The sequence below is a fragment of the Bufo gargarizans genome, chromosome 8 (assembly GCF_014858855.1).
Source record: "Bufo gargarizans isolate SCDJY-AF-19 chromosome 8, ASM1485885v1, whole genome shotgun sequence".
NCBI classification, from domain to species: Eukaryota; Metazoa; Chordata; class Amphibia; order Anura; family Bufonidae; genus Bufo; species Bufo gargarizans.
Window position 1 is genome coordinate 6442102 of NC_058087.1, and position 12608 is coordinate 6454709.

The following is a 12608-nucleotide window of genomic DNA, read 5'->3' on the forward strand; positions in this document are numbered from 1 at the left end:
GTAAGGTGCAGATTTTTTTAGGTCCTAGGAAAACGGGTTGTTTCCCTTGTCTGACGTGTGAATTGTCCCTATATTTTGAAGGGGAACCCAGTGACAGGAATATAATATGCCATTTCCTGACATGTGACAGTACTTTTGTTATATATGTACTCCAATGTCCATGTGACCTCCTCTATGTGGGGGAGACTACATGTGACATGAAAACACGATTGAATAATCACCGTTTTACAATCAGGCGGAAAAGAACGGTTTTGCCAGTCCCCAAACATTTTGTTGAATGTGGCACGCTGAAAGAGCGTTAAAATGTATGATTATTGATCAAGTCCCTAGGGCCAGACGGGGTGGTGACCGTACACTGACCCTCAAACAGAGGGAATTGCGATGGATACATCGTCTCCAGACCCTCAAACTCCGGGGTCTGAATGTTGAGTTCAAATGGAATATAATCTGATGTTAATGGGATCCTTTACCCTGTGGGATTGTCTCCCTTAGGCTGGGTTCAGACCTGAGCGTTTTCTACGCGCTGTAAAACGCTCAACAGGCAAGAACCAATGATTCCCTATGGGAATGGTTCTCACCTGAGCGTTTTACAGCGCGTACGATCGCGCTGTAAAACGCCCGACGCCCCAAGAAGTACAAGAGCTTCTTTGGGGCGTAATGTCGCACATTCCCGTACATAGACTTCAGCGGGAACGCGCGACAATGGGCGTTCGCTTGTCTCTGTATGCGCGATTGCAAACGCCGGTACAATCGCGCATACAGAGCGTACGTTCAAGTACGCTCAGGTCTGAACCCAGCGTTATTCTGTGCTCTGATGTTGTGATCACCTATGGTGTCAAACAATTTATGTATATTTATCATTTTCTCTTTTATTTCAGATTTTATCAGATCTGATTGATCTTTTCAAGCTCATCACAGCAGTGGAAAATGATGGCGGCCATATATAGAGTCTAATAGGTTCGTACTTGGGAGCATGATTGGAATTGTTTTTAATAAATCTATGATTAAGATAATCGTACTGTGGATAAGTCATGGTTGGAAGGTTTTTACTTATGGTCTAAAGATGAGGGGCAATGGGGTGGACCTTGGTCCTGATGGTGTTTGGTGCTGACCGTACTTTACACCTTGATATCCTTTCTTTAGTAGATTCATTATTTGGTATCATTATACCAGACAATCTTCTCATGCCCCATAGGTGATTTTCAAATCCACCTCCATGTCTGTCCCCGGCGGTACCGGCTCACGTAATGTGGTCATGTGATTCTGTGACTTGATGACGCGGGTGCCGTTTCTGGCACGTCACGTGCACCAATGGTGTAGGCCGGTTACCTGTTCACGCCTTGCGATCCGCGTCACTGATCACGTGTGGTCAGGTGACGGGTCACGTGACTTAGTGTATACTGGTGTCCTGGTTACCGGACATGCGCATTGGCAGACATGGGACGCTGGGGTTGGCGCCATCCGATTACATTGCTGTGTAAGTAGTTTTTCTATAGTCTATGCGGCCGATTGGCTATTCACTAATGATTGATTTCACACACATGTGATCACTTTGATCAATTTATGCGCTGTAGCACTTTATTTGAATACACAATGAAATATGCGATTTTTAACTATTTGCAATCATGGCTTTATAAGTTGCATAGAAGGACTCTTGATCACTGGCTTGATTATGTACTTTATATTATATGTTTTTCTACTTGATTGTATAATTATCACTAATTGGCTCACAAGGTATTGTGGGTATAAATGTGGATGTGTTGGCACTATTTTGTATGCTTGATAAAGACTGCAATGAGCAGTTGAAACTTTGCAGAGGGGCAATAAAGCGGGTCTTTCACCTTCAATACACTGCAGTGCTGCCGATTTTTTGGAGAACTATATATATTTATATATAGTATATCCAAAGAAAAGGCAGCACTCCTTTTTAAACTTCTTTTCTACATAGTAACTTTTAGTCCTCTTAGGAGACTTGAGCATTTCATTTCCTATCCCATAGACTGCAATAAAATACTATTGCAGTCTACAGGAGAAACTGACAGGCGGTCTGAGAAACCATGCCTTGGGCAGTTAGGCCTCATGCACACGACCGTATGTATTTTGCGGTCCGCAAAAAATACAGATGACGTCCGTGTGCATTCCATATTTTGCGGAACAGAACAGCTGGCCCCTAATAGAATAGTTGTAATAGGGAGCCTGCAACGCGCTTCCTTCTTGCGGTGCCGCCGGCATCCTGCGTCTGTGCAGGAGCGAGGACGCGGACTGCGTCCTCGTCTCCAGGGAGCAGGGAGGACACGGCTGCGTACTGAGCGCTGATCGCAATTTATCAGTTTTGGCTGGACTTGGGTCATGTGATGCTGGCCTCGTCATGTGACCCACTTGTTCTGCTATTTAAACAGGCAGCCTGGTGGCCACAGGTTGCCTGTGAATGGTCTTTGCTACCCTCACTAGCGTTCTCTTGAATTGGATCTTTTGTATGTACTTTGACATTGACCCTGTGACCTCCCTGGCCCTGAACAGAGGTCTATGAGGGACTATCTGAAGGAAAGTTTACAAAAAGGTCATATTTGACCTTCGGTTTCCCCTATGGGGGCAGGATTTTTCTTTGTTGAAAAAAAAGATGGTGGATTCAGACCTTGTATTGATTATCGAGAGTTAAACTAAATTGCTGTCAAAAATCAATACCCTTTGCCGTTGATTCCAGACCTGTTTAATCAGGTCCTTGGAGCCCAATGGTTCACTAAACTCGACCTCAGGGGAGGTCATTCGCATCAAGGAGGGGGATGAGTGGAAAACTGCTTTTAATACCCCTGAGGGTCATCATGAATATCTAGTGATGCCATTTGGTTTAAGCAATACCCCAGCGATTTTCTAGAATTTTGTCAATTATATTTTCTGGCCATTTATTGGAAAATTCTTGATCGTTTATTTAGACGATATTTTGATTTATTCACCCGATTGGGATTCTCATGTTAGCCACACTAGACAGTTACTAGAGGTTCTTCGAGAAAACCAAGTATTTGCTATAGGTGAAAAATGTATTTTTGGGGTACAGGAAATTTAGTTTTTGGGGTATGTTCTCACTCCAAAATCCTTTAAGATGGATCCAGGGAAGGTGCAGGCAATTCTGGAATGGGTGAGGCCCTCCTCTCTCTGAAAGCATTGCAACGTTTTTTCCAATTACTACCGGAAATGGATTTAAAAAATTTCAGTTGTCGTTAAGCCTCTCACTGACCTAACTAGAAAGGGAGCGGATTTAGTGAATTGGTCTCCCAAAGCCACTAAGGCTTTTGAAACACTCAAGAGATGTTTTGTTAACGCTCCTATTTTGGTCCAACCTGACCAAGAGAAGCCTTTTGTGGTCGAGGTCGACGCCTCTGCGGATGGGGTAGGAGCAGTACTCTCCCAGGTGTCATCAACTTTCACGAACCTGAGACCGTGTGCATTTTTCTCTCGTAAGTTCTCTCCTAAAAATCGCATGTTTTGGAGTCTGCTAAACATTTCAATCCCAGACAGGCTAGATGGGCATTGTTCTTTACACATTTTAATTTCTCTATAACCTTCAGGCCAGGAAGTAAAAATATTAAAGCTGATGCCCTGTCCCGAAGTGTTTCTGTGCTTTCCAACCTCCTGACACTCCACCTGAACCTATATTGCCAGCAGGAGTCATTGTGGCTTCGTTCTCCGCTGATTTGAGGACTGAAATTTCTACGGGACAAGACTTGGCTCCGGTACAATCTTCTAGTGATAAATTATTTGTCCCTGGTCAATTACGTCTCCGACTGTTGGGTGAGTGTCACAACTCTGTTTTTAGTGGACATCCGGGTATTAATGCCACCAAGGAACTTGTTACCAGGTTTAATTTATGGCCTAGAGAAGTCCAATCATATGTTTCCGCATGTGAGGTTTGTGCCAGGTCCAAGACTCCTAGGTCCCGTCCTGAGGGTGAGTTACCACCACTGCCCATCCCGAATAGACCGTGGTCCCATGGATTTTATCACCGACTTACTGATTTCTGAGGGTAAGTCAGTTGTGTGGATGGTGGTGGACAGATTTAGTAAAATGGTACACTACATTCCTCTCTCAAAATTGCCTAATGCAAGACTCTGGCTTCCCTGTTTGTTGATCATGTTATACGTTTACACAGAATCCCAGAGAATGTGATTTCGGATAGAGGTGTCCAGTTTGTTTCAAGGTTTTGGAGGGCTTTTTGTCGTAAATGTAACATCTCTTTGTCTTTTTCTTCGGCCTTTCATTCAGAAACCAACGGTCAAACTGAACGTTTGAACCAGTCTCTAGAGCAGTATTTAAGGTGCTATGTCTCTGATAACCGACAGCTCTGGGTGAAACATCTGCCTCTGGCTGAATTCGCCATTAACAAACAGATGAATTAATTTATTGGTATGTCTCCTTTTTACTGTAATCTTTGTTTTCATCCGTGATTTAGTTCGTTTTCACCGTCCTCTTCGCAAATTCCAGAGGCTGATGTAATGGCTAGAGAACTGTGCACAGTCTGGGTCCAGGTTCAGTCAAACCTGAGAAAAGCCCAGGAGCTTCAGAAAAGTAACGCAGATAAAAAGCGCTCTCAAGGAGTAGATTTTGGGTTGGGTGATAAAGTATGGTTGTCCACCAATAATTTTTGTCTTTGAAGGTACCTTCGAATAAGTTTGCACCACGGTTCATTGGTTCATGAGATTGTGGGCATTATTAATCCTGTATCTTTTAAGTTAAGATTACCCGGCTCCTTTCGTATCCACAATGCTTTTCACAAGTCTTTACTTAAAAAGTATGTGTCGCCTGTATCCCCTTCACAGGAAGATCCACCACCAGTGGAGGTGGTCAGTCAACCAGAATTCGAGATCTCTAGGATTATTGATGCAAGAAAGGTCCGGAAGGAATATTTGGTCCATTGGAAGGGCTTTGGTCCTGAGGAGCGGTTTTGGGTGCCGGCTAGTAAGATGCATGCTGCAAAGCTAGTGAGAAGATTCCATTTTACTCACCCGGAAAAACCCGCTCCAGTAATTATGGGTCCGGTGGCCCCTCGTGGAAGGGGGGGTACTGTAACGGAGAGCCGGCGATGCCAGCGCCGCCGGCATCCCGGATCTGTGCAGGAGCGAGGACGCGACCTGCGGCAACGTCTCCAAGGGGACCAGCGGGCGGGGAGGACACGGCCGCTCACGCCTCCTCAGCATGGCCTGCATCCTCCTAGCTGAAAGAGGTACTGAGCACTGATCTCAATTTATCGGCGCTCAGATGGTTTTGGCTGGACTTGGGTCACGTGACGCTGGCCACATCATGTGACCCACTTGTTCTGCTATTTAAACAGGCAGCCTGGTGGCCACAGGTTGCCTGTAAATGGTCTTTGCTACCCTCGCCAGCGTTCTCTTGAATTGGATCTCTTGTGTGTACTTTGACCTCGGCTTGTTTTTTTTATCTTGACCCTGTGACCTCCCTGGTATTGACTTAACCTCTTGGATTTTGACTTTGGATTGTATTTGACCTTGTATTTGTGATTTCTCCTTGTGTACCTGTGTGACCTCCTGGCTTGACCTTGCTTCCTTGACTCTGTTTACGTTTTACTTAGGCCCCTGCACTTATCTAAGTTAGGGACTATCTCCAAGTTGTACGCCGTTGAGTAGGACGCGCCGTGCAAGTAGGTAGGGATAGAGGTGCGGGTTTATATTAGGGCTGCACTTATCCCTTCCTTCGTGACAACAGTACTATCCTTGTCCGTGAGGCGGACAATAGTAGGAGCTGTTCTATTTTTTTGCGGAACGGAAATACAGACATACGGAAACTGAATGCACACGGAGTAACTTCCGTTTTTTTTTGTAGACCCATTGAAATGAATGGTTCCGTATACGGTCTGCAAAAAAAACAAAAACGGAACGGACACGGAAAGAAAATACATTTGTGTGCATGAGGCCTTAGCCATGACAGGCCTGGGAACCTGGTGGTCACTGCCAACGGGTGCCATGTATGGAGTGAACACAATGTGTAAACTCGCTCCATACAACCCGTTAGTGACAGTCATATACATGTGCATAATTATGTGTGCATGAGGCCTTAGCCATGACAGGCCGGGGGACCTCCACAAGGACCCAGACTGTCATGACGACCAATCGGAGCCCCATAATTTCATATGAGGACTCTGAGCGGAGGACAGAAGGAGCCTCCTCCCTCTGCCTAACCCCTCAGATGAAAACAAATGGAGGTTAAATGACTGGGATCGGCGTCATCACTGATCGCGGTCCCTGCCAGCAGGTGCCATGTATGGAATGAGCACAATGTATAAACTCGCTCCATACAACCCGTTAATGACAGTCATGTATATGTGCATAGTTATGAGCTAAGGGGTTAAAATATAAACACACATATGTCCTGTATACAGAGGGTGTGCCCTCTTTGGTGCAAATTTATTTTCATGGTGAAAGTCATGTCCCCGAGGACATTATGGTGATGTGACAGTAAGTCAGATGACAAGCTTCACGGCAGGCCACCGTGGTGACATGTTGATAACTATCAGATTGACTAAGCATCATTGTGTTCATTTTTTGCAGCCCGGACTATTACAATCGCCTCCCAGTCTGACTCTAACCTCTGACAATAAATATGATGCATTCCCCTTTAAAGCAGCCTGTCCCCCGCTGCATTCCCATGGTACATAATAATCTGCTTAAGCCTGGCTCCCCGCACACGACAGACAGCTCTATCGGTAATAACGTGGACTTTTCTTTGTTGATTTTACAGTTTGTTTTATTTTAATGCAACACATTTGTTTATTTTATCAGATTTAAATAAATGTCAGCATTGTATAATTTCTGTGTTAACAAAGCAGTGAGCGAAATCCTTCCCTGTATGTTTATAAAATATTATTGTTTCATTCACATAGTTTAGAAATTCCAAATGTCGAGAATAGGAGGGAGGCCAAATACCATCTGTTTATAAGTATGATGCATTGGGAAATGTGTGTACTTTTCAGGCTGCTTTGGTCAAACATGCCACTAATTTATTTGCAAGTCATTTGTAAAAAGCTTAACTATTGGCTTTTTTTCAGGTAGGACCCTACCCATAGTGAAGACCAGGGGTGGAGTAATGAGGCTGCGGGGCCCCCGAGCTGTGGCTCTTCAGCTGTGCACAACTACAACTCCCAGCATGCCAGGTAACTGCTACCTTTGCATTCCCCATACACCAGTGGACCTTAAAGGGGTTTTCCAGGCTTTTAATATCGATGACCAATCCTCAGGATAGGCGAGGGTGCCGGGTGCCGATCAGCTGTATGAGGAGACGGCGCGCATAGTGCACACGTGCCGTCTCCCCGCTCTCTTGCTATTCACCGCTGCTTTGCCATAGACAGCAGCGGTGAGCAGGAAGATAGACAGGACACGGCACGTGTGCACCACACGCGTGGTCTCCTCATGCAGGTGATCGGCGGAGCTGCTGGGAGTCCCCCCCCCCCCCCGACCTGATATTGATTACCTATCCTGACGATAGGGCATCGATAATAAAAGCCGGACAACCTCTTTAATCTGTGGCACTCTAAGGCCTCTTACACGTCCATGATGACATCTGTGACAAGCTGGTCAGCGTGGTTCATCCGTGAAGTTTCCAGAGCATCTCCTAGCACAATGATTTGTGACAACCACGGACCAAAGACATGTGGCCATCGTGTTGCGTTTGTGGTTTTCATGGACCCGTAGACCCACCCGTAACGTGCCTGAGGGATCCGTAATCACAGACTAAGGCCTCATGCACACGACCGTTGTGTGCATCCGTGGCCGTTGTGCCATTTTCCGTTTTTTTTCGCGGACCCATTAACTTTCAATGGGTCCGTGGAAAAATCGGAAAATGCACCGTTTGGCAGCCGCATCCGTGATCCGTGTTTCCCGGCTGTGAAAAAAATATGACCTGTCCTATTTTTTTCACGGCCAACGGTTCACGGATCCATTCAAGTCAATGGGTCCGTGAAAAATCACGGATGCACACAAAATTGTGATCCGTGTCCGTGATCCGTGTCCGTTTTTTCCTATCATTTCAATGGCAAACTTGACTTAGATTTTTTTTTCATTTTTCATGTCCGTGGATCCTCCAAAAAACAAGGAAGACCCACGGACGAAAAAACGGTCACGGATCACGGACCTACGGACCCCGTTTTTGCGGACCTTAAAAAAAAACCGGTCGTGTGCATGAGGCCTAAATAGGACATGCTTCCGGGGTGCCACCACAGACCCACGTGGAATACCACTCCTGTGTGGATACACACATTAAAGTCAATGGATATGTGAGCGGTCCGAGGAGATCACGCGTGTGATAGAAGTCTTAACTGCTGCAAAACTACAATTCCCAGCGGCCCTGACACCAGTGGGGTAGTTGTGGTGGCAGGAATTTTTGCCCGCTACACAGGAGACTGGCTCTCTGCCATGCACAGACTTTTTTCAGGTCTCTCCCACTTCACAAGGAGACGACTGCAAGAAACTGTTTGACTTATGCATTTTGATTATAAACTCTTGGAGCATGCTGGGAGTTGTAGTTTAGCAATAGCTGGAGAGCTAGAGGTTGAAGTCCACTGCAGACGAAGAGAGCAGGTGGGCTTTGGTGCTTAACAGGTCATGCAATGTCAGGAGCATGCTTGGATTTGTAGTTCTGCAGAGGCTGGAGAGGCCCAGTGCTCACACTACCAAATAAGAGCGGGGATTCTGCATATGGGCCCAGGAGCTTTACATTATGCCTTTGGTCACCGCTCCTGGTATCAAAATATTCTCCAAACAATGGACACTACCAATCATTTCTTAAAGAGACAGTCCACTTTGCACAGTCTTTAAGGGAATTGCTTAACTAGCAGTTCCATAATGAATGTTTTATATTTCACTGCAATCTTACTTAAAGAGTTTGTCCCACGAATAATATTCCAGTTTTCTAACGAACATCTGGATCTGAATATGTTTGTAATTGCAGGTAATTAAAAATGTATTTTATAGCTACGGAGTTATTCAATGAAATCTAGCTGTATAGCGCCACCTGCTGTTTGTTCTTTTTCTTATTTCTCTGTCCTGCTCACTGAGATGGAAGCAGATGATCAGTTCCATCCTTCAACTGCCACCAGCTGCATTAGAAAGGACACGCTCCCTGAGCTGCAAGAGAAAGGACACGCTCCCTGAGTTGCAAGAGAAAGGACACGCTCCTTGAGCTGCAAGAGAAAGGACACGCTCCCTGAGCTGCAAGAGAAAGGACACGCTCCCTGAGCTGCATTAGAAAGGACACGCTCCCTGAGCTGCATTAGAAAGGACACGCTCCCTGAGCTGCATTAGAAAGGACACGCTCCCTGAGCTGCATTAGAAAGGACACGCTCCCTGAGCTGCAAGAGAAAGGACACGCTCCCTGAGCTGCAAGAGAAAGGACACGCTCCCTGAGCTGCAAGAGAAAGGACACGCTCCCTGAGCTGCAAGAGAAAGGACACGCTCCCTGAGCTGCAAGAGAAAGGACACGCTCCCTGAGCTGCAAGAGAAAGGACACGCTCCCTGAGCTGCAAGAGAAAGGACACGCCCCCTGAGCTGCATTAGAAAGGACACGCCCCCTGAGCTGCCAGATTTAAATAAATTTAGCAGAGCATTTGGAGCAATGAATGGGCAGATCTCTGGATCCATGTGAGGTACAGGGCTGGTTCTATGATTTTCATATATTTTTTTTTTATTATTAATCATTGGATAACCTCTTTAAGTATTTGTGGTTTCCTTGAGGATCCTTCAGCAGACTATAGAGTGCTGATAGTTTTAGCATTGCCCCACAGCTAATGTCACAAATACAGACAGTAATGGGCTAATATGGAATTACTATGTAAGCAGTCAGCTCCGCATTGCTGAGAAAAATGATGTTTTAATATATGCAAATGAGCCTCTAGGAGCAACGGGGGCGTTACCATTACACCTAGAGGCTTTGCATTCTCTGCAACTGTCACGCCCTCTGCACTTTGATTGACAAGGCCAGGTGTGATGATGTTTTCACTGCCTGGTCTTGTTAAAGAGCAGAGGGCTCGGCAGTTGCAGAGAGACCAGAGCCTCTAGGTGTAATGGTAACGCCCTTGTTGCTCCTATAGGCTCATTTGCATATATTAAAACTTTATTTTTCTTGGCAATGCGGACACATATGAACATGGGACCAACACAGATGCCTTCAGCTGCCAAGTGCACATGTAACAGGTCAGCCAGTGTCATAGGTACAAAACTGCTGACAGATGCCCTTTAACTGGTGGAATGCATCTTTAATAGTTATAATAGGTAAATGGAATCAGAAAAATATAGGGGTAAGATCCCTTAAATTTCAACATGTTTTCAAAAGTGGAACAGTGCCCCTAGTGGCCAAATATAAGAAGAAGCATTAATCGTCCAGACTTTTTGAACACAGCTCGGACATGGGTGCGCCTTAAGTTTACTCAATAAACAGGTCTATAAAATCTACTATTTCAGGACATGTCATTATTCACAGTAATGGGCCATTAATTTAACATCCTGTTGAAATAAAGAATTATCAGCCGACAGCCTGTTTTCATTATCTGATTTCCAAGCTTATGTTCATATTCTGTTCTATTTAAACATGCTGCAATATGTTGGATGTGACATTTCTTAAGGAATTTGGGCAAAAGTTACAACTTTAGCATCAAGACAATAAAAAGAAAACCACAAAAAAGTTTCTCTTAAAGGGACAGAACTTTCTCAATTTTTTTTTTTTCATTTCTATCTTGTATTAGAGATACTTTCCAATATATAGAAGGTGCTCCGGAATGGTTATTTCATGGGGAATACCAGTATTTACTAAACCAGACATGTCAGGAGAGGTGATGGGTCCTCTTTAAGACCTGAATCTGCTCAGAACCGCAACATTCTGCCCCAATTATTCTCTCTAATATGGATTTTTTTTTACCTACTTTGCCGTAAGAGACTTTTGACCTTGGATCCCTGTGAATGGGATATGGAGCATTGGGCAAATGGGGCCAATTCTGTCACCCCTGAGTTATCATGTGGCGAGTGGTTTGAGGTTTATTCCAAACCTAATATTATTGCATTCTAAGTATGGCCTCACTCATAGGATGACATTTATCAAGACTGGCGTCCCCACTGGAGTAAGATGCATCTAATTTATTAAGAGGCAGGTGCCCTTTAATTAATTAGGTGCATCACTGGCACTCCGTGCTCCAGAAACTCATATCTATGCCAACCAGTCTCAGTCCCCCTCCTTCAGAAAATGGGTAAGAAGCTCAAGAATTTGCAAAGTATGGTGCAACTATGCCATGTACTATAGTTTTTGACTTTTTTGTGCCTTAATAGTGGTGTAAAAATCTTTAGTAAATATCCCCTTTAGTGCCAGGAGTCTACTCAGCCAAGATACTGTGCATGACTGTGTTGGGAGGGTTGCCACGCTGACTAGCCAAGCCTTGATTGGTCGACCTATCAGGTTCCTGGTTTGGAATAAAATCCCAGAGGTAGGCATGGGATTTAAAAGGGTTTTACGAGATTTTAATAATGATGGATAGGTCATCTGTATCTGATCGGTGGGGGTCCAATCCAGAGGATAGGTCATCAGTAGTAAAATCTTGGAAAACCTATTTAAGTCTGCTTTTTGGTCATTGCCAGCTGCCTGTGATTGCATAAAGTGTCCTGGCTCTGTTTCTACTTCGGTGCTTTATATCTCAATTCAAGATCTGCTTGTTAATCCCCTGTGTATTGACCTTGACTTGCTTTCTAATTTAACCCCTTGTATGTTGATTTGACTTCCTTTGGTTCTCCTGGTATTCTGACTGTGGCTTGTTTTCAGGGTTAACCCGCTGTCTGCTGAATTGACCTCTACTGATTCTCCCGATATCTTGACTGTGGCTAATTTCTTCGCATTGGCTGTTTGACTTTATTTGTCTCTATTAGATCTGAGTCTGCCCCTGCTTGTCTCCTGGTTATTGGTTATTCTGGAAGATCTGTTTCTAGCGAGCTTTCACCAGTTTTCTGCTACTTTACTCCTCAGGCATAACCTGGGGCCCTAGCAGCCAAGTCCATCCTTCCTTGTGGTAGGCTTTAGTGAAGAACCTAAGGGGTATCCTTAGCTTCCTACAAACCTAATTGGTTAAGAAAGACTGAAAGCAGTTTTTTGAGTTTGCTAGCTGTGGTTTCGGACATTGACCTTAGTATTCCACATAGCCATGGCAGAACAGCTCATTTATCCAATGGCTTTCTCTTCCAATCTCATGAGTAGATGCACTTGGCTCAGTAGACATTGGTGAGAAGACAATGAGCCATTTCAAGACAATTCTTGTATTGTTTTTCCCCTTGGAGAATAAAATATCAGGCATCTTTAATTTCTACATGCCCAATATTGTCCAAAACCATGGGGGGTGTTGAGCTGCCCACATACACATTAGATTATTCACTAAAATTGGTTGGTTATGCCAAGTTTCATCTAATTTGTGTGGTCAAAGGGATTCTATTTTACACCTGTGCTATTTTGATAGGTCCTTCTCAGTTCTTACGTGACCAATTAGTGTAGCTAGAACAGGATTAATCCATACCCTCATTCTACATGCGGCAAATTGAAGCTGCAGTGACATCTTTTAGTACGAGCAATGA

General features: G+C 44.7%; 1 protein-coding gene across 2 annotated transcripts in view; it reads left to right on the plus strand.

Moving 5' to 3' along the window:
• The window catches only part of GTDC1 (glycosyltransferase like domain containing 1), a 264439-nt gene that overhangs the window by 208283 nt on the left and 43548 nt on the right, over positions 1-12608 (plus strand). For both annotated transcript variants that reach the window (XM_044303926.1, XM_044303925.1), the window contains exon 11: positions 879-957. In XM_044303926.1, coding sequence (XP_044159861.1) covers positions 879-947 — 69 coding nt within the window. In that variant the 3' untranslated portion in view covers positions 948-957. The remainder of the gene's footprint in view (positions 1-878; positions 958-12608) is intronic.